Genomic DNA, 22,912 nt, shown 5'->3' on the forward strand with positions numbered 1-22,912 from the left:
TGCTTTTTTCTCACTTTCCACAAACAAAAATTGTGCCGGCGCGCATTGGCAGTCAGTCAGTCAGTCAGACAGTCTCACGAGCACACGCACACGATGGTTCAAGGGCAATTGATTTGGAGTTTAATTTCCCTCCCGGTGCTCCTGACGCAATAAGGATGCGCCTCCGTCTGACCTTGACGACAGACAGGGAGAGTTTTGTCTCTGTCGCCAGGCTCACTCTGAAGCACACACACACACACACACACACACACACACACACACACACACAGCATCGTCACCTGGAAACGTCAAATCCTATGTATTATTATAAATGAACGCTTTCCATCTGCTTTCTAATTATAGCCAACATAAGGCTATTCCTAATTTTAGCTACAGCCGCGAAATAGTCGCCTTTCAATAATTCATGAGTTCAGACACATGAGCCTGCTCCTTACTGGCACGCTTAGCGCCATGGTGGGGGGGTCTAGGCCTGGGTTTTTAGCAAAGGTACAGTGCATTGTTTCATTATACAGGAGAGTGGGTTAAGCTTGTAAAGTTCTCACTCCACACACTCACCTGATGCTTTAAGGAGACGACTCTGACAGATATTGGCCTCCTCACCTTGATGCCTAAAAGCTGGAAACAACATCAGTCATATAATAAAAAAAAAAAGATGTGTTAATTAGTATTTGACAGTTTTGAGATAAGCACCACCACATGCATGAAGCCAAACTATGCATTTACATGCTCAAACCATTTCGGTGAGCTGTCCTCCCCGGGATGCATTTGTTTTGATCACTGCGGATCTGACTGAAGCGTGATTTTGCCTACAGCGCTGACATCAATCGAGACGGACAGGGGTTAAAACCGAACGCCTCTGAAGAAGCGTTTGAAAGCTCCTCTCATCTCGGCTCACCATACGCTATGACGCACAGGCCTGTTTGTGTGTACAGTTTGTGTGTGTGTGTGTGTGTGTGTGTGTGTGCATATTGCATGTTCTCAGGTGTGTTTTCCACTCAAGATATATCAGCAGGAGAGCATTCCTCTGTGTGGTGAGACCTTATAAAGACTAACAGGTGTTCAACAGTTTCTTTATACACAATAACGGTAATTTGATCTCAGTGTAGTGTTATTAAAGTGTTTCAACGATTAAGTAGTCCATGGGAAGTAGGCTACTTAGTCGTGAATTTAATTGGCTTTATGATATTCTATTTTTTTATTTTTTTGCTGTGAATCGATTCTTTTCTTTTTGAGATTTACTGCAGCGATTTTGTTTTCAAGAAATGCGTGTGTGTGCCAAGTTCAGTGATCGGGGAGTGGGGGGAGGTGTAAGGTTCAGGGTCATGGAGGATTCAACCACACACCTTAGATCAATGGGAGGCTGGGCACGGAGGGGGTTGCTCTCTGTTGCCATAGAGACGGGAGGACAGTGGTGTTGGATACTGTTACTAGGCAGAGAGGATGTGGGGTGGTCTGCTGCTGTGGAGGGTAAACAACATCAGGGCGAGGGCGAGGGATCGGGAGTAGTGCCAATATTCCTGCTTGGATTATTTTCTCCAATAAAATATTTCACATTTGGTCCAAAAATAAGAAAAGAGTGTGCTATGTTGAAAAAAAAACAAAAAACTTCAATGAATACAATCATATCTGACTTATTATTACATAAATCTTTGATGGATATGGCTCGTGTTATGGTCAATTTTGTTCAAATCAATCAATAACACCTATTTTAGTGTTGCCTAATCATAGTGCACAACCCAGTGGTCATTGCTTTGAAGTGCGTTAAACGTTTGCTTATGACGTTACAGCCTATTATTACACTGAAGCCCCGTGTCTGTAGCCTCTGTGCCGCCTTTAGTTTAAGTGAAGGTTAACTGTCAAAATACTCTCGACATTGCTTGAAAAAAATCAGCTCTTAATGTAGATCAACAAATCTCTATAGAGCTGCAAGCCTCTCAAACATGACCAAGATTTTGAGTGCTGAGTGAATTAAGCCCGTAACAGCTTCTTGTGCCTGAGCTCTCTACTCAGAGCTGTGCACGTGCGCCCTCTCCTGGGGAATAAACGGTTTACCTTCTTTTACTGCAAGCAAATCAGAAATGATGAATGCACTGCTAAAAGAAAATGCCTGAACGTTTACTGTTCTTTAACACGGTGGCATTGAGCATAAGAAGGAGATTTTGTCATGTGTGCAATGGCTGGCAGAGGATGGAGAGCAGTCATTACAACAAACAGTTTAATCTGTACTACCAACTGGTAACAGTCCCACATACATATGAATTTCTATGATTTGCGCAAGGTCAGTCAGACTCCACAATAATGTGTGTTGAGATAATATGCATGCGTTCAAGAATGACCTAATTCTGGTCAAGGGACCTCCAAGTCCAGTTTTTTAAGAGTCATGGCCGTTTGTATATAAGACCAAAATAATATTTTTAAATGGGTAACTTTGTACCTCTCACAATTTGTAGTTTGAACATAACAAAAACTTTACCCATTGGTCTGTGGTAAAACAAATCCTACTGTCACTGTGACTTCATATTTGTACATCAGTTAAAAGTCATACAGGATAGCAATTTATCTATTTCTTCCTCCAACATTTTCTTGTGAACCGAATCTTTAAGCTTGAAAATAATGCCCGTAGTCATATAATTCTTGTTTATATTATTTTGTTGCCATACTTGCCAGCACTAAATTACAGTATGTGATACAACATAATGGAAACATACATTGCTGTGCCATCTACCTATATTGCACATGTCATCAAACTCTTTCTTCTTACAACAAACTAACAAAATAAACCCTCAGAACTACTTAAAGCTATGAAAGTAAATTATACTCACTGGCATTGCCACTCAGAGGGCCAGGACATGCAGGATGGATGAAGAATATATTCACTCTAGTACTAACAAAGCCATCTTGTCACAAAACCAAGAAAAGGAATAAAACGCTACTTCCTGTCACATGTGAACACTGCATCATCTACACTTAACACTAGGGAGCAGTATTTGCACAGTGTGGGCGAAAACTGGCGAAAAACCGTAACACCTTAACTAAACACTAGGTGGTAGTAACTGCTTCAAATAAAACACAAGTCATTACAACACGCTACACTAGGACTTTTTCGTGACTCTTTTTGACATGCAATACTATGATCTTTTTCGGCATACTATACTATGACTATGACTTTTTATTTCTTTTATGACAAACAATACTTTAATGTTGAATGCATTTTTTTCAACATACTATATATACCATCATTTTTGACACAGTATTCTGATTTTTTACTATGAAAAAAATCATAGTGTAGTATATCGAACAAATTTATAGTATAGTATGACAAAAAAGTCATGTGAAAGGTGATAGTATTGTATGTCGCTTGTCACTAAGTGCTCATAGGTGGCATTGATTTCACTCTGTTGTTTTCCCCCAGCCTCTCTCCCTTCACCTCTCGTCCTCCATACATCTTTATGAAGCAGGTTCAGAAAGGACAAGGGCAACGGTTCCTGCTGAGCAAAAAAAAAACACAATAAACAATTTCCAAAAAATGTAAAAAGAAACTTTTATGAATGTGTCGAGTGAAAAGGCACAGTGTTGGACCGACTGCTCGCTTGTAATAACATGTATAAAATAACGATTTAACAATGCCATTTTATAGGGCTAGCTAACATGAAGATTTAACGTTATGTTAGCTAACTTAATATACAGTAGATTATGTCTGACGACATCACTCACATCTTCTGTAGTTTGGGGGGTTTAGAGTTAGACATAACGTTTCTGCTGAGCTGGAGGCTTGGAGCACAAGAGGGGAGGGGGCGCTGGAAGTGGTAAAGGAGCTTGAGCGGCTGCTGTTTCCGCCTGATCTCTTAGTGTGGGCAAGTTCTCCTGATTTGTATTTTTTTAAATATAAGGTTAAAGGTTTAAAAAGGTCCAATACTACCTGCTGAAAAGCAACGTGTGTGTATTATAGAATATTGTTGATCCTCACTTGTTATTTACCCCTAAAAACAGGACCTCCACCTCCATCCACACATAAAATCATGTCCACATCCACCTACACAATCAGAAATGTGTCCTCACTTTTGTTTTTATTCCACACTTTAATCATTTAGTAAACAGATCTTCACAGTAACAATGCAATAGCAGAAAACAGAAGCAAATCACTGTGCAGCTTTTTAGGTCTTCAAAGTAATTATGGTATGTACACTGAGAATGTGAAAATCAAAGAACCGTGCCCGACGTTCACCCTGTAGTGTGATGAGGCATTTTTAGCCTCGTTATCACCCTCAAAGCAGCTCTTTGACTGGAGTCTATCCACTCAAGCTTTACACCAGTTGTAGCTCTGTGAATCCTGTCCATACTGCCAACCCAAAAACATTCAAGTACTGTAACTCTGTCATTGCACAGGTACCTGGTCAGCCAGTGCACAGGACTCTTAGGTGGAAACTGAATGGTACCACTTAATGTACACTTAATGTAAAATCAAATAGCTTTGTTGTTATCCTTTCACGTGAACAAAAAAATAGTATTTAAAAGGAATTAGAATTTAAATAGCATCCAAAATGCTACGGTAACGTCTGTAAATATATCCAAAAATATGAAGCAACATAACGTAGAATTTATTAAACCGCTCTCATTCTTTTGTGACACAACAATAAATAGTCATTTGGACATGAAATCTCATAACAACTGCAACATACAAACTGTAACATTTTGCAATGCATTATGTGTAAAACAGACAACTCTAGATGTTTCAGGTCTTCATTTAAGAATAGTGCTGAATTTGAATGAAATGACCGTATTAATGAACCAGCACACTGGTCTCTTTGCATTATTTTTGGTTTTGGAAAATACCATTTTCGTGTTGTGCTGCTGTACTGCATGTTGCGCAAGCTGGACTTGCAGATGGCGGGGGGACTGCTTAAAAAAGAGATACAAATCAGAATAAGGCAAAGTGAATGTACTGTTTGAACTACAAATATACTTGCACTCAGATTTATGCTGTTCAGAAGTATGTGATAACATTTTCAATCGGTCTGTTCCGAGTCTGTGCTGAGACAAAAGAGCTTCGGAAGTTAGCAAAGAGAATACACTGTTTTGAAACTCTTATTCTCTTGGTTGTAGGTGGTTTGTCCCAGGCCTGACATGTTTTACAAAGAGAAAATAAAAAACCTTTCACACTTTTTCTCAACCTTTTCATACATCGTAATAACCGATAAAGCTTTTTGTCTGGCCATATGCTGCCCCAGTCAGAGTGCGTTCTCATTTGGTTATGTACTTAATGTAATAAAACACATAAAACAAACTGATACCCTCCATATTCAAAACAAACAGATAAGATCAGAACACAGCAGTAGTTCCTGTCTGTCCCATACAACAAAAATACATCTGTATCTAATTAATACAAAGCCTCTGTGTGAGCACAGTCTTTCATGGCATCTGTGGTCAGTTCCTTCTTTATAAACACACTTAAAAGCAGTTGTTAGAGAGGCAATGATGGCAAGTCTTGGAATTCACTGAATTCAGCTTGATATCAGAAGTGGGACTTTTGGTGCGATCCCATTGGTCGAACAGCCGCAGACTTGGTCGTTCACGTGTCAATGGTGGTTTCTGTCACCTTAGAGTCTCGCCCTCACTACCTGTGGCCTGGGCTCCTGTGGGTGGCTGTGTCCCTGACTAGATCTTCCTCAACAACATTAACATAACCTTCTTTCTCTACGCAGCCTGCCAGGACCTGCAGCACCAGCCGGAGCCGGCGGTCCAAGGCCTGGAGGTGACGCTGGATGAGGATCGGGGACAGTCGGTCACGGAGCAGGGACTCCTCCACCAGGGAGCTCAGCTGGTACTCCTCTTTGGCCAGCAGCTGGAGACGCAGGTAAGTTGATTTCCTCACCCTGGAAAGGGTAATTAAAGAGGTCATTTTAAATTAAACTCTACTATCTAATATTGCTGTATTTATTCCTACTATGATGACATTATAAGACATACATTAGTGTATCTTTCTTGCCCTTTTTGCTTTAATCGATAGATGCAAGTAGAGATACAGACAGCAACTGGGAATGTTATGTTTATGGCATCTTAACCACTAGGCCTCCAAGATGCCTCATATTAACCCTCGTGTAGTCTTAAACCCCTAAAATAAAGCAGCTAAATTGGCATTTAAACCCCAGATCTATTTTTTTATTCATCAACTTTGTGAATATCTGGGTTTCCCCTCTTCACAGTTCAGAAAAACTGAAGGGAAACAATAACAGTCGTGTAGTTAGTTGACAACATAGTTATATATTCTTATATATTGGACAATGAACTCTAATTAGCACATAGAGTATAGGACAGTATACAAGTCTGTGTGCATGGACTTAACAGATGTATTTCTCACATGTGCAGCACACAGTATTTGTTTTACAGTCCTTTACATCAACATGTGCACTCATGGCTTCACTGGGGGTGCTGTCATCTGCAGCACCTTCATATCAGATAGCCCCCCGCCTCTGACTGCTTTCCTCATTAGTAAATAATGCTGTTTACGGTGTCTCATTTTTGGAAATTTTGTCTGTGAACTTGAGACATGGAGGGGACGAGCTCAAGAAAACTTTGTTTTTTTAAATGATTTTATAACTGCTGGGTTAAAAATGACCCAAACTAATCTGTGTACCCTGGTGGTGTACAGCTTTCATAAATATAAAACACAATGTTTCACTTTTTCTAATGTTATGGTCACTTTGGCAAAAGTCACCAAGTTGAAAAATGATGATTTATGGACCTTTAACACAGGAAGCAGCACTGCACTCTAAAACCCATTTTCACGCACCCTCGCCAAGCGCTGTGCCCAAAGGTCAATCGTGTTGAATTTTTAACTGCGATTTGTGTGAAAGGCCCATAAGGAGGTTTTCTCTGCTGTAAAGCACAGTGTCGGGTCATTGACCCTTAAAACAACACAAGGGTGAATGAATTACAATTCACACAAGCTTCTCATTCTAGCTGCAGATGCACTAGGTGTGGTAGAGGTGCTAAACACTTTGTCTTTGGATGGTGCTAAAGCAACTGCCACGAGTTGTTAAAAAACTAAAGTGTTACATCCTGTAGGAGCATTGTGTTCATAGCCAATACACCAATTAGAGGATTAAGTAAATTAAACTGAGAGGTCTAAGGGTAGTGCTAGACAAAATCTCACAGTGTTCAAAATGGAAAAGGGTTTCACACGTTTCACAGTAATCTTCACATTTTACATTAGACATAATAATTCTTACTTAGATGAGGGCTGATGGTGGTGATGGAGCAGCAGACAGGTCACAAATACACTACAACTCATTCTCTGTGGGATATTGATTTCCAAAGTAGTTCAAGGCAAGAAAGAGTAAAGAAGAAGAGATATCTTGTTCTGGTGTGGTAAGGCTGAAGGAGGACCGACTGACTGACCTGCAGGACAAAGACATTCTATCTCGACCAAAAAGCACAGTAAGAAATTCACAAAACAACCAAAAGTCTGACCTGCAGCACTGACTGAGAGGAACCAGAATGGACAGCTCATCGTGTGAGTGTTTTCCAAAACTACAAGGGAGAGAATAAAGATCAAAAATGGAAGAAGAAATCATCACAAACATGTCAGACGTTGCTATTCATCCTATTGCTTCATTAATTCTGATGATGCTTCTTGAGCTTCATGAGAAATATTTAAAGTGTGTAGATACAGTACATTGTAATTAATCAGTCTATTAATACCTCAGAATTTGCAAAGTCACATGTTTGATTAAATTAATTAAGTTAAATTTCAGTGGGTCAAATGTTTTACGGATGTCAGACAGACAGTTCTAAAGAAGCGGAGTGTCTTTACCCTCTTCCATTGTCCAGGTGAATGATGAAGGTGTCATTTCCAAATTTCTCGAAAGTTTCATAATGATGTCGGTCCATGTTACCTGAACAAGGAGAGAGCAAAGTGGCGATACAATGTGAGGACACTGCAGTTAATTAACACATGATTAAAAAAGAGACATACATTATGCCATTGATTCATCTGTAAATGCAATATATTTAAACGTGATGTCATACCCAATTTTCCTCTTACCCATTAAGAAATCAAAGATGGTCATATCCATGACGTCCAGCAGCCGAGTGCCCCGGTCATACGGAGGAGTCTGCTTAACCTCGTCACAGTAATCTTGGTCCACCTCCCACCTGAGAACGCATAAGAAATGCATGTTTAAAGAAACATTGCATCCATATTTAGTCACAGTAGTCAGCAGAGTGGAAACCCCGACTCAGAGGGCGAGCCATGTGCTGGCAGATTCATGAATGTGTCGTTTCTTTACTCTGCTTTCTTGCGCTTGTGGTAGGAGCGTCTCCAGGGGTTTCTCCATGTCTTGCGTTTGGCCAGGTTCAGGTCCGGCAGGAAGGCTGCCAGCGAGCCTTCGATCTGGTCCGGTTTACCGCACAGAGCGTGCTCAGTGGAGCAGTAGTACGAGCACTCACCGTAGAAGCAGATGTTATTGGCTGAGGAGAAAAAAAAAAACAACACACTGATTTAGAAATTGTGTCGAAGAGGAAGCACTTAAATGGGTTTACGCATCGCCGTGGCTGAATATGAATGAGGACGCAAACATGGCGACATTGAGGAGAAAAGAGCAGTGAAGTATCAGGGTGGTGGAGGTTTTGTTATCTCAGGTGCAGGGTTTAACACAGCTCACAGAGTGCTGACCCAGCAAAGAGGGACCTGGCCATCCTATAACATGTCCTCCTACTGAGAGGATGTGACTACAGATCAAACTGGCTGCTCAAAATACGGAAAGCATTTCATTCGAATTTTATATTTTGTTTGTGTTAATTGTGTAATAATGATCAAAGACATGTACAATGTCTTAGTTTATCTGTCTTGTCATTCAGAAACTTGTACTTATCAGCCAAACTCTACATCAGTTACATATTGACAAAAACAGCTGCTTAAGTTGTTACTTTAATGTTCACCAATGATATGTTTGTGATGTTCTTCGTAGCATCCTGACACATCACATGTGACAAACGACCGGCTTAGCATAACATGCCTTCATTTGACACACAATGTGACTCTGAATGAGTCTAGTTTCCCCCGATCACTGTAAAACATGATGTAATCCAGCAACAAAAAGAGAATGACAGATATTCTGTCTGGAATGAGTGTTTTTTTCAATCTTTTGTTTGTTTTATTGAGTGGTTTTATATGGACCTGCATTTATGGATGTGTGTGTATATATAAGGCTTCACTGTGTAGAGCTTTTGAGAATACGCTGATTTACAGTGCCACCCGGTGTTAACTTTTGGCTATGGCTTTCTCCATCACTACACAAACAACCAAACATTCTTACCATTTGCACCGCCTTGAGGAGCAGACCAGGACAAACAAACCCAGAATACCCTCAACTACAGAAACGCAACCCACTGGTTATAAATAATCCAGTTCACTTAAAGCTGCAGTGTCTTACAAGTGAAGCCAGAGTTGTCCGGTGCCCGGTCCCTTAAGTACGGCTCATGCAACCAACTAGCCAGCATTATTGTGCCAAGCAGCAGACGCTGTCAGAGTTTCTACCTGGTGAGATGAAGAAGGTCCTCCACAGCTTCTTGTCACGCGTCGCATCCCTGATCTCCTTTGTCATGTTGACAAGTCGCCCTGCCACTGGGGGCACTCGCCGGAAGTCAAGGATCCTAAAGAAAGAGAGAGACGTGTAAAGAAAGGTAATGATTAAATGCATTTAACATCTAAAATAAAGTGAATTTGATGCCACAGTTGAGGACTGGAAAGTCAGATCTCAATTTGTACCGTTTTACACAATGTTTTAAACTTTAAACTGAACAGATGCAGCTACAAATGATCTTCAGCCTCCAGCTCAGGCGGTGCAGATTTGTAGAGCGTCCCCAGCCAACCAGCAGAGCCATGAACACCGAGCAGCTACACTGTCTTTGTGAGCTGCTCTGACCCAGTGCTCTAGATCTCTGCACCTTTCCTGCTTGCATTATCTCTCTATTAATGCACACAACAGGATATTCTTGCGCTCCGCATACGTCCATTATTCTCGAAATAAAGACAGCTCAAAGAAACAGCGAGACATCAGGATACTTTTTCTTTACAGAATAATCATTTTTAGTGGTTCACAATCCAGACCTGATCTGTATCATCGCAGCACACAAGATGTTTAATAATTCATTATCTTTACAGCAGTATTTATTGACGACCAACATCCGTGTCAAAACAAGGGGGAAAAAAGGTGTGTGTGTGTCTACCTCCCATCTGTCCCACCAACACACACTCATACACAGACAAATACACCCGAACCGTCTAATCTATATTTAGATGCTTGAGTTAATTCTACACTGTATGGTCTCAAACTGTTGTGCTTCCTCTCTCTCTCTCTCTCTCTCTCCCTCTCTCTCTCTCTCTCCCATTCGCTCTTATGTCTGAACACTATACCTATTCAGCCCCTCTTTAGCCCGCCTCACTGTATGTTTGCTGTCCAAATGACCCTGACCCGTTTGAGACTGAAGCTAAGCCTCCTGGGAGCAGGCGCGGACACAGACAGACCAGCTGAATGGAACAGAGTTGGCGAAACTTTAGCCTACAGAGGACCGCATTCAGGAGCTGCAAACTGCACCGTCATGTCGGGCCCTGGTGACAAAGGAGCACCTGTGTGTGTGTGTGTGTGTGTGTGTGTGTGTGTGTATTTGCCTGTGAGAGCACACTCAAGCTTCTATGTGTGTGCACTCTACCTATTACACACCTCTGAGTCACAATGAGTTGACGAAGATGATAAATAGAGTATGGCGAAGAACAGATGGTAAAACCCCCCCGAAGTAGTGATGCGGCCTTTTACCTTAAATCTTCTGGATATTTTTAGTATATTTCATCAGCACTGTCTAAAATTAGAAATCAAATTAACGAAAGTTTTAGCCTCCTACTCTTCATTCCTGGTTCAACATTAAATTAAGCCACACACACTAGTAATAGCTCAGACTGGTATCCAGAGGCTGCTGTGGTCAGTCTTGAATTCATAGACAACCCCGCATGGTGCATGCAATCTAAAAACAGCCCCCCAAGCTCTAAAACCATGTCCTGGTGGGAATGGTGCACCTGCCATTTCCTGTTTGGCTCCATCCTCCTGCCCACGCAAACAAATGTCGCTGACCTCATCAAACACAGAGCGAGAGTGTGTATTTGTGATAATGTGTGAGGTAATTATAACGGCCTCGGCAGACCTCAAGACGATCTGCGCATCATTAATCCTCCTCCCCCACAATCCCAAACTATCACTATCACGTTTGAGTCCTAGTCAGCTGAAGTCTGGAGAATTAAAGGATCACGTGGAAATTAATACTCAGCAGCAAGTAAAAGAGATGATCTCAGTGCTCGGTGTGTTATCAAATCCCTCATGTACCAAATCGGATCTCATTCAGATTTTCACAGCTTAAGTCCATTAAGGCGCACCTCTAGTTTATGAATGGTGGTGTTTGTGCGACCGGTCATTCTTCCTGGAACAGACTGTGAAGGATGATTTGAAAACGCACTTGGACAGGAAACAGATGAGTCACAAAGAGATCTCAACACAACGGGGTGTTTCAAGGAGATAAAACTCACCTGTCCAAGTGAAAAGCGGCAATCTCAGCGTTGTGCCTCTCAAAGTCGGAGAAGTAGAAGAAGTCTGGAGGGGTTTCCTGCTCCCGAGTTTGCCTGAAACACAGCCGTTAAGAAAAGCATTAAACACAATATCAGCAGGATCATTTTCAATCCGAGGCCTTTCATTTCCAAACTTTAGATAAGAGTAACCAGAGGAGGCATGACAACAATGAACATTTCTACATTTACATCCGCCCTAAACTGAAGATCTGTTCAACTGGGGGCTGAAAGAGGAGAAAGATGAAATGTGAATTCGTACAATGTGTGCTTGTACCGCCCCCCTCTGAACTGACTTATCAGAAATGGGATGATGTTATAAACAAAGGCATCGGTAAGGCAATTCAAAACAATATCTCTATATGATTGTGTGTTTCAATATAATTTAAGTATATGCCATCATTTGATTTGAGTCATTCCTGCTCCTCTCCTCAATCTCCTCAGCTTTCATTGGATTTTTGTCTCCCGCGGCGTGAAACTCATCTCAGCGTCTGCATCCCTTTCTAGGACAGACCAAAGTCTGTGTGGACAAGCTGGATGAGAGTCTTGCTCACATCCTGCAGTTCACACAAACACAAACACACACACACACACGCACGCACACACACACACACACACACAACCAGGAGATGTGAATCCCTGCCAACCAAGCCATGGATCTGAGTCAGGAACTGCTGGAAGCCTCTTTGTGTCTGCCTGTCTATCTGCTCGCTCGTCTGGCAGTAGGAAATCATCTCTCCACATTCGCACACTTGCTTTCTCTTTCTTTTGCACACACACATGCATACACACCTGACATTAGCCTGCTCTGCTTGCACAGGCACATTTCACTCAAAGCTGCCACTTAATGTACCCCCCTCCTGCTCCGCCCCTGCTCCCCTACATTAGTGTGCATTGGACCTCAGGGTGCACTATTTTCACTCCTCCTTCTCCCTCAATTTTCTCTGACAACAGAAGCTCCTATTCTTTCGCATGTCAAGGAAGCAGCCATTTACCCATAAATCAACTGCTGCTATTGTGATCTCTTCTTTCTCACCCAGAGCAAGGAAGGGGACTAATGGTGTTTTTTTTTTTTCCAGGTTTCAGGGCAGGCGATGGAAGATACCGTGTACATGAAGAGGGTTGGAATAAAAGGAAGCAACAGCCCTTTGCTTTTAAAAGGTGACCTTACGAGCCAGAGCACTCAGAGCACCTGTGACGCACCTCGTTATCACTCAAACATGCCTTTTTATCAGAGCACCTTATCGTGGGTTGGTAATCAGTGTTGCTAAAAAAAAGTCTCAGTGGCACAAAGACATTCAGGTTTGAAAACTGAGAGGTGAAACGGAGGCTTTTTCTTCACAATAACTCACACGAGCAACTCTCCACGGAAAGTCAGTAAAACAGAAAGCGAGAGACTGAAGTTGAAGCTCGTCTGCCGTCAGACAGTTGCTATAATGATGCCGTATCTTCCAAGCTATTCCACCGTGTGTGATTTTTTTTCTTCTTCTTCTCCTGATTGCACTTTACGCTTTGGAGAATGTGTAACATAAACCTGACTCACAGTCACTTTAGGCTTTGGTTGCCATGGTCACCAAGATGTAAAATGCAATTTCCTGTCGGGGGGGAAGAAGCATAGAATTTCAAATGTACGGCAATTGCAGGTTTGTGATGTGAAAAGCCATTACACAAGAACACGCACACTCAAATACGGACACACACACACACACACACATCCTTTATGAATGAGTGTCCTTGACAATAAAAGGTGCTTTATCTGAAGTAGAGTGTGATTAGAGTACAGACAACGTCCTGGAGTTCAGCAGAATCTTCAGGAGTGTGTGCGTGTGTGTGTGTGAGGTGAGGAAGCTCAACTGCTTGCCTATGTGAACTCAATTTGTGCTGAATCGGCAATTTTAATGCTCTTTCATGAGCTGAGACCGGCACAGTGGATGGTTATATTAGAGGGATAGGAGAGGGGGGCAAACACAGCAACAACAGATGTAGCCCAGACTCGGTATACACACTCCTTCTTTTGCAAACAGAATTGACAGGAGAAGGCGGAGCTAAGGGCAATGGAACGCTAAATAAGACATTTTAAGGCGACCAGAAAATGTTACAATTACCTTTCAATGAACTAAACACACACTGTGAAAGGGTTAAAGTATTAAGACTAAAACACGGCAACTCACAGACCACGCCGTGATAGTGAACTGTCAATCACAAGGTAGCCACGCCCTAAAGCACACCCTGCTTTAAATTCTATTTTATTGAACATCATGATGTATTGAAGAAAACTTGAAACTAGCGACTGAGACCATAAACTCATATTTACAATGTTTACTAAAGAATTGGAATGTTAAAGAATGTTGCATCTTGCGGACACAAGGCTGTAATTTCTGAGGACTTGAACAACCAACGCTCCTAATGGACGCAGCCATCATGCGCATGCGATCTTTTAATCGAAACAATTGGATCTCTGGCCTAAAGTTGTGACAGCACATATATAAACAAATCATACAAAATATATTCCCTACCGCTGTAATGGCATCTTGCTACTGATCCAACGTAGAGAGCGAGAGCGTGAGGCAGAAAGGGTACATGGGAGATCTGTCATCTATTGGTAATCCACAGCAGATTTCAGCCCCCCACTGACAGGCGCCTTTGTCTATGTCTGACCCTCAGTCCTCTGTGTGTGTGTGTGTGTGTGTGTGGCTAAGAAGACTTGGGGAGTACTTTTCTGCAAATTCCCTCTTGCCAGCCTGACCCTATTTAACACCAATTATACTGTATAGCATCTAGCAGCTTCTTTTTTCTTCCACTTATTCGTTTACTGTACTCATGTCCGTGTGTCTGTCTTTCCTTCTCTTGCTCTTCTCTCTCCTGACCAACAAAGTATACATATATATACATCTTCCCTTCCTCTTGACACTAGGAAAGTGCTATGCCTTTTCTCCTGAGGAATAGTCTGCTGAGAATCTTTTTTTTTTGCGCGTGAGTGTTTTGGAGAAAAACAAGTGATTCGATACGTTCAGGACACTCTTAGGTAAATGGCACCTTGCAGAGTACTCACATCACCTCTCAAGGTGACAGACAGGTGGAGGGATGGCCGACCAGATAAAAGATTGCAAGATAAAACCTCTTCAGCCTGGTGATTTGTGTCAGAGGCTGCTTGTCTGTCAGCAGCAATACATGCAGAAGTATCAGAGAGAGCTGTGTGTGTGTGTGTGTGTGTGTGTACGTGCTTGTGTTTACACCTGCAAGCAGCAACATGTTGTGAGTGTATTTCTACATTTTGTGTGTATTCCCGACTCTGTGTCTGCTGATTCCTCTTTATTTTCCTTGGCTTCCTCCAGCAACTGTATCGGAGAGGGATCTAAGAATCGTCCCAGGGACCCAGAGGTAGCTGTCTCGATTGAATCGCAAATCAGTGTTACACAAGTTGTGTTCTAGCCTCGGCTATTTTCATCACGCAGGGTGAGGCGCCGCCAGGAGGGAAAGGCAAGTTATCTGCATGTGTGGGAAGCAGTATGGGCGATATTATCATATGGATGCAGAGAAAGGAACTCGCCTTGAAGAAGATGGACGATGGCCTCAGTGCTTCAGTTTCAAAAGTTATTAGATACTCATGAGCTGGGAGAGAGTGTGGCATTGATATTAAGGCAGAGCAAGATTATCACCTTTCTGCTGCATAAAGTCTTTAGTATGTGTCGGTGTAATTATCTGTTGATTGATCTTTTATCAGTGAAGGGTGCACTGGGGAGGGATGTAGTTACATGAATTATGTGCATTCAAGATATGAGTCATTGAAATGAGAGAATATGATTCATACATTCAGGACCATTTTGAAGGAAATGCACCATAAATGACATGTTGGGGTAGATGGCCACTGAGAATTCTGAATTCTGATTGACTAGACGGTGCGGACTAACATTTAATAACCGGACGCCTATAACGCTCGTGTTGCAGCGACACTGAGCTCTGATTAGCAAGATTTACGAGTTACTGATCATTTGAATGCACCTAATATCTTAAATAAATAATCGTATATATATATTTCAATATCTCCAGGTTGTCATTGTAAACAAACATGTTTTTCATATTCTGTGTTTCTCACCAAATACATATGTTCAATCTAAAGGCATTACAATTATTTTAAATGTTTTCACAACTGCATTGAACACCACATTAGTTTGCAGTATTCTTCTTTACTACTGCTACATTTCATGGCCCTGCATTGCCACCAACTTTAAATATATATTCTTTATAGTCGGCAGAAATGTGCACCCCGTCCCCATTGTTCTTGAGGGTATGCATCAGAGTATGTGTGCTAACATGCAACACTACAGGGACCTGTTCATAAAAACATTAAAGTGGTGGTTTTATGGTCAAATACTCCCAGGATGGAGAAATGTAATCCACCTGCAGTCAAACAAGGTGCAAACAACTGTCTACTTGAGGTCTATTCTTTTTTTAAAAACCCTCCAGATGCAGGAGACGTCCTTAAAGTTCATACTTGTGCAGTTCTACAATTACAATATCCTTTCACCATGCCTGTGCACACTGGGGCTATCAATCAAATTCAATGTGACAATTACATCTCCAGATTAACGTAGTTTAAGGCTTTAGATTGAGACGCATTAAAAAGTCAATCTTTACTTGCGTACAAACGTGTTACTGTATATGTCACAAAGCTGTAAAATACAAAAAAAGCCATTGTAACCCAGAGTGTTCTGTTCTCTATCTTCCAATTATCTTGAACAGTTTAATCTCACTTATTCATTCCCTCTCAATTACCTCCAGTTCCTTCAGTCGTTCTTGGCTGTCTGACCTTCTGTCCATAATGCAACCTGCAGGCAGAAACTGAAAACTTGAATTTGAAATCTAAATGTACGGCTTTGAGGGAAGCTGCGCGGCTGTGGGCTAGGCCACTATCTGTGACCACCAGAGCTCTCCGGCAACCCTTGAGATTACAGAAACCCTCAGAGCTAGTGTAAATTGTGTCGGTGTGCGTGTGCAGTCACGTTGAGTCACGATCGAGAGTCAAAGAGAGAGAATGTGCCTCTCCAACGGTCTCATCTGGCCAGATTGCTGGGAGTCCCTGTCTGTATATGTCAGGGATCAGACCAATGGCTCATGGGTCTGCAAATCCCTGCTGCCCTCTGTGTACGCAGACTGCACAGAGTGCTGGAAACACAACACATAAGATACTGTATGACTATAGGATGGGGATCAGGGACTACAACAGGAGCTCAACTTCAAAATGTGAACATTGAAAGCTCTGATCAGAATACGATTGTCAGTGACTGAAAACCCTTTAATGCCGGGAGGGGGATTAGTGTAAATACAATAAACGACACAGTACACTACTACATAAATAGACCATGAGTAATTTCACAATCCCTGCCCACAATTTCTCTCCATTTATTTTTGTCTGGGAATGTTTAGCAAGCACTTTGCTCGGGAGAGTAACATAGATGACTGACAGTTCTGTCTTTCACAGTGAGAAATAAAAAACAAACATTGTAACATGTCCTGGTAATGAATAAATAAGATAAGCAATTGCACTCAGTTTACAACTTACACCTAATTTTACAGAGCCCCTTCTTGAATAATGATTTATTTCTAATATATTTCTTCCACAAAACGTTACCTCAGTAACCCTATTATTATTTCTTAAAATTACATCTCCTTCTTCTCCCGCTTCGGAAAATCCAGAATATATATGCAAATGTTAATCATTTTAAAATTATAACTGACAAAAACAAGATGTCTCCTGCTGGTTTCAAGTTTAAAAATCACATTTGTGTAAGTTACGTACTGGATTGTCTCTAAACTCGTAATGTCACAAAATCCTGCTCGTACGTCCGCAGATCCAAAATAAACACAGATAAACTTTCCCCCTTCAGCATCTGAACGTGAAAACTTCTAGTGTCAAACTCTGCTCGTACGTCATTCTGTACAGTGAAGCTCAAACATCCAAGTGAATTGAGAGGCGGCTTTAAATAGTTGTTAATGAAGTGCATGGTTTTGCAAGTCATGCCATCGTCTACACACCCAGATTGGTCCGGGGCGACTCGGCTCAACTGTTGAGTAAATGCTAAATCTCAATTTACAAATGATTGTGTATGCTGACCTTCATTTTGTCTGGCTTTGCGAGGATATTATAAAGTGTCTGGGATGTTGGTGCAGATGGAGAGTCAGTGTGAAGTCCATTTGGCTGATTAGAGTCCAGTAATGTGGTCAGGATTTTCAGAAAATCCCTAATGCCTGGTCAACATGTAGGATTGTATACGTATCAAATAATTCCCCAAGTTGCAGCTGTGAGGCTGAATCTCACTTCCTTCTACTCTGCTCTACATTACTCTTAGAGGTATTTCTGAAATGACTGCGAACTTTCATCTTTTTTTTCCTTCTCTGCTGGCCTTAATTGACAAGTGTGACATATTCAGTCGTGTTCCCCTGAGGATATCACTCCACAGAGCTCAGTGTTTAAAGACCTGCAATCACTGTAAAGACCTCATGCAAAGCTGCAGAATTATACGTGGGCTTTTGGGATCCCTTCCCTACAATCATCTTAACGGGCTCCTCTGAGTCCTGAATGCACTTGTTTGAAAAAAAACCCTGGAAATCTTATTAGTATCACTGCTTATTTTCATTTTCACAAAGCCACATTTGAGTAAATGCATTAATGCTTTTCCATGTTAAAATAAGTGTTTATCTTGTTACTAGATAAGCGTATTCACTGGGGGCTTTCGGTAAGAAGTGCTAGCAAACAGCAGCTCTCTGGCGTCAACAAACTAAATGTTTGATGACTCAACCGCTTTTCAATTGCATTTCATTCACTCAGAACGATCGGAAAATAGAAGTCACACAGTTGTGACATTACAAGAGCTTAACAGTAGAAGGACTTTTCACAGCAACAAAACAAATAAAAAATATTATTTTAGTCAGCATTGTTATGAAAATTCATTTTCTTTTCATTAAAAAAAAAAAAAAAGACATGTATCATTTTGTCCCATGAATATTTCACACTTTTTACACATACTTACATATATATAACAGCAGCAGCCTATAGATTTAGTTGGTGTCTGGTGAATTAAATGTAAATACATTAAATGGATGCATGTACTAAATGTATGCCATGCTCACCATGGAAATGACAACAATTGTTTTAATATTTTGAGCTTGGCCTCAAATATAAAGTCAGTAACTACATCTCCATGTACGTGAGAGGCATCTGAAGAGAATACTTGGCACAAGGGGACATTTTGCATTGCAGAACGTAACATTACTCCAACCTGGCGGACTTTCATCAGACTATAGCTGAAGCTTTGAGGGTACCGATGGATGGAAGCGAAATGCAGAGAACATGAACACTTTGTGCAAGGAAAGAGGGTGAAGGAGTTGGATCCAAAGGGGGTGACATGAGGCCAGCAAGACGTTTCAGCAGACCGAGGTCACTTCTCAACTGGGCTGAAATTCATCTGCCTTTTGGGCTCGTGGGATAAACTGACGCCGGGCAGCATTTGTATTAGTGGTTATGTCTTGTCAAGTAAAATCAAGGAGGGTGGGGGAGAGACGAGGAAGGCATAAAATAACCCAAAATGACGTAAAAAAGAAATTCCTTCGGCAAGCTGGAACTAGAGTTTGCTTTGGCAGAATCAAACACTTCCCCACACCTCACAAATACTCTGACATGCCAACCAACATCTAACATTTGCTGACACTCTATCACTCATATGCGCAGCGTGAGGTGAAAAAGAGTGACGCAAAGCCACAGAAATGAATGATTAAAACAGTGTTGATGGGGCAGCATGGCAGTTACCTGCACGTACTGTAGGTTCATATACTGGAATAATACGGCTGTTCTTATGTATGCAATGTGTGCGGAGTGCGTGTTCACGAAGGGGATTATATATACTTGAAGAATGGGACAGGTCTCCATGCTTATGGTTTGTCTCCCTTCTCTCCCACACCGTCACACACAACAAACAAAACGCACATCAGTTTATCCTCAACAATCGGGAGCAACACAGAGCCATTTATATTTACATATCCATCCACAGAGGTTTAACCGCTTTCAATGGCACAAGTCTGAGGCAATCCTTCACAGGGTGTGCAATTCATGACAGGCTTTGCACTGAATACGAACTATGAATTATGCAGAACATACACAAACATCAAGGGTATTCTTGGGTCACCAGCGGTTAGATGTCAGAATGTGCAAGCTCGGGGATGCTTAGAACAATAAGCTTCAAAATGTGTGCGTTGGCGCTGCACACTGACACAATGTGATTCTCTCCTGAAGCTTTCCTCAGTTTATGTTTCTACATAAATACCAGAAACAGGATATTTTTTTTTAAAGGCCAACCACCTGTTCCAAAAAAAGTCACCAAAACGTTGACAGCAATACCAAACTGAACATCCTAACCAGGTTATCCACCATAAAAATGATGCACGTAAAGATTCACTGGGAATGCAAGAATGCAGTGGATTGTTATTAACACAAGCACAGTCCCTGTATACGATCTATTCCAGCAGGAAATGCCTCCAGAAAGCCTCTGCCAGTTGTCTCTATCCCTCACAGCTCCAGAAGAAGAGAAGGAGGGAGGAGTAGAGGGGGGGGGGGGGGGGGGGCAAACTACATAATGTGGGAAAAAGTAAAAGACGGCTCCCACCTTGACATTTCTGTTCTTATAGAGGCAACATAAGATCAACTAAAGTCCGCAAAAGCCGACATCACTTTCATAATGAAAACAAACTCGATATCGCTCCGCCTGTTGGGATCAATGGGGATTTTAAGAGCTTTCCCTGTGTGTGTGTGTGTGTGTGTGTGTGTGTGTGTGCGTGCAAGTTTTTGTTTCTGCCCGCACACAAAATCAATGGGCATTACCATGAGTCTTCATCTCACAGGGACTGAGTAACAAGCGCTGGTATTCAGCATGACATGTAAGCTGAAGCTGATGAGAGGAGGGGGAAAAAAAAGTCCCAGTCTGAGCGTGTCAGTAAACTGCAGGTCTAGCACAACGCAGTCTCTCCACTCAGACTGAGGAGGATTTGGGAAAAGATACTGAAAGCAGCTACACTTTCTCCTCTCAGTCTCAGTTCCCTCTGATTGTTCTCGGCATTTGACCGTCGTCTGAAAAACAACCAGGGTGAATTACAGAGCAATGCTCTGTTTCTAGGACAGCTGCATGTTTTCTCTTTGTCGTAAAATAAATTTGAGGTTAAAAAAGCACGCAAATAAATCAGTGACCAGGGCAACAATACAATCATGTTCTCCTCTTCAGATAAAACTCAAAGCAGATTCCCCGAGTGGAAATTGGCAGAGGAGTGTGCCAGCATGAGTGCTGAGGAAGAGGAGACCGGAATACCTGCCAAACCATATAAATCATCCATAGACTGAGAATCTTTACTGAGAGGCTTTGCACGCAGGTCCATCCTCCAAGCTATAGCCTGTGGTACAGGCCATTAAGATTTATTTGATTATTGCTAAGTAGTTGCTGAACAGCAAACACCAATTACAGCAAATTATGTTAAATCCTGGGAAGCATTCATTTCCCAGACCCACCGCCCCCAACGCACACACGCACCGCTCTCAGCCAGGACATGGAGGGTTTCTGTACGGTTGGAGCCAAGAAAAGTTAATTGGATTGTGAGTAGGCATTGTGGACATCTTTACCCATCTGTTCGGGGGGGGGGGGGGGAAAGACAATCCTATTATGTTGACCCAAAGATAAGGAAAACACATGCACGCACACACACACACACACACACAAACGGACTCATACAGTCTCTCTCCCAAATACATACTGTTTAAAACACTGGTTAATAATACCTGCTGCATGTCAGATATCTTTACTGCTCCAATAATGATCTTCCCTTCTCTCTCTGCCCTTCCTCAGGCAGTGTGTGCCCCCTTAAGATTCCCTGGGTATAAATCAGTCAGCCATGTATCCACAAACACCTCCATCACTTTCCCCTTTTTCTTTCGCCTCCTCTCACCTCCCTCCTTCTGATTTCCTTTTCCTTGAAGGGCAATGTGGCTGCGGGCCAATCTCTCCCTTCCCCATCTGTGTGTACTTAAACAGAATGTGACAAACCACAAACGCAGATGAAAACTGTCAGATACAAACATGCACACACACACACACACACACACACATGGCCACACACGTAGTGTTAGCACACAGCGGCAGATCCACAGAGGCTGTCGTTTACTTTTGATTATCTCTGAAGACTTTTACCCTAATTAGTCCGATGTGAGTCTTGTTAAAATGCCGTATTCCAACAGCGCATGACTGATGACAGAATTCCATTTGATTTAGTAGTGCTGTCTTTTGTTTTTAGCTCCCTAATGAATGTGTTTAATAATTACCTGAGAGGCTTTGGGGTAGTCGTGACAATCTGTTCTGCTCAGCGCTAAAAGCTCCTGAAGTTTATCCATCACCACATTCAGCTCAGAGAGGGAACAGCTCAATTTTAGCAAGCTGTCAGTTATTTCCAACGCCGCTTCTCCTCACCGTCCCAAAATGGATTCCACGCCACCGAGTGAAACCTAACTGCATAAAAGTCAAAAACTGTGATACCTCGAACCAAAGAAAGCAATCAAAAGAGTCTTTCCAGAAAGCTATTTTGCGGGCGAGGCCCCCAAATCGGGGGGATGGATGTTTGTGCTTCGCTTCTCCCGCAGCTGAACTTTTCTATTTAGGCCTGTCAGCAGTCTTGTTGTGCTCAGTGGTTTGCGGTCAGATGCCGTTTCCTAAATAGAAACCATCTATCAGAGGCTAAGTGGTGGCTGAGAGATGTCATAGTGGTCATGAGTGGGTGATGGCGGTGAAGGAGGAAGTGGTGAAACCGCTGGAAAAACAGTTCCAAGGGTTGCATTTATCCTCGTGTAACTGCTAAATGGGATGGAACGAGTCCAGCGCACTTGAGGGTATAGTTAATTTATATGTGAAAGGAATGAAGAGGAGACTTCTCACTACAACCATGTATACCTTTCTGACAAATTGATGTACTTTCAGTATCTATCAAAGACATCAGTCTAAAGATACACTACAGCTCTTATTCTAGTTCACTAATTGATGCTCACAGTGAAGAATCTGAGAGGAGATATATATATTCTCTTCACTATTACTGGTCATACAGCGTATCATGAGGTCCATGCATCATCGTGTGTGTAATGTGACCTTTAATGTCACTGCAGACCGTGTCCCAATTCATCATCTTGTAATGATGATGTGTCGTTGGTGCATTGGTCCTCCTACCTCACAAAGAGGGGCAAGATACAATATCAGGACAATTTGTAAAGAC

The 22,912-nt window shown here is 42.0% G+C and overlaps 1 protein-coding gene across 2 annotated transcripts in view; it reads right to left on the reverse strand.

The window, feature by feature from the left end:
* Positions 1-3,968: 3,968 nt before the first annotated feature.
* fam20ca (FAM20C golgi associated secretory pathway kinase a) overlaps positions 3,969-22,912 on the reverse strand; it is a 34,924-nt gene continuing 15,980 nt past the window's right edge. For both annotated transcript variants that reach the window (XM_031872134.1, XM_031872133.1), the window contains 7 exons: positions 11,579-11,671; positions 9,539-9,654; positions 8,289-8,469; positions 8,045-8,154; positions 7,814-7,895; positions 7,471-7,530; positions 3,969-5,873 (listed from right to left, as the gene is read on the reverse strand). In XM_031872134.1, the coding sequence (XP_031727994.1) occupies positions 5,615-5,873; positions 7,471-7,530; positions 7,814-7,895; positions 8,045-8,154; positions 8,289-8,469; positions 9,539-9,654; positions 11,579-11,671 (901 nt within the window). In that variant the 3' untranslated portion in view covers positions 3,969-5,614. The remainder of the gene's footprint in view (positions 5,874-7,470; positions 7,531-7,813; positions 7,896-8,044; positions 8,155-8,288; positions 8,470-9,538; positions 9,655-11,578; positions 11,672-22,912) is intronic.

The sequence above is a fragment of the Anarrhichthys ocellatus genome, unplaced genomic scaffold (genome assembly GCF_004355925.1).
Source record: "Anarrhichthys ocellatus isolate YVR2014 unplaced genomic scaffold, GSC_Weel_1.0 scaffold62, whole genome shotgun sequence".
NCBI classification, from domain to species: Eukaryota; Metazoa; Chordata; class Actinopteri; order Perciformes; family Anarhichadidae; genus Anarrhichthys; species Anarrhichthys ocellatus.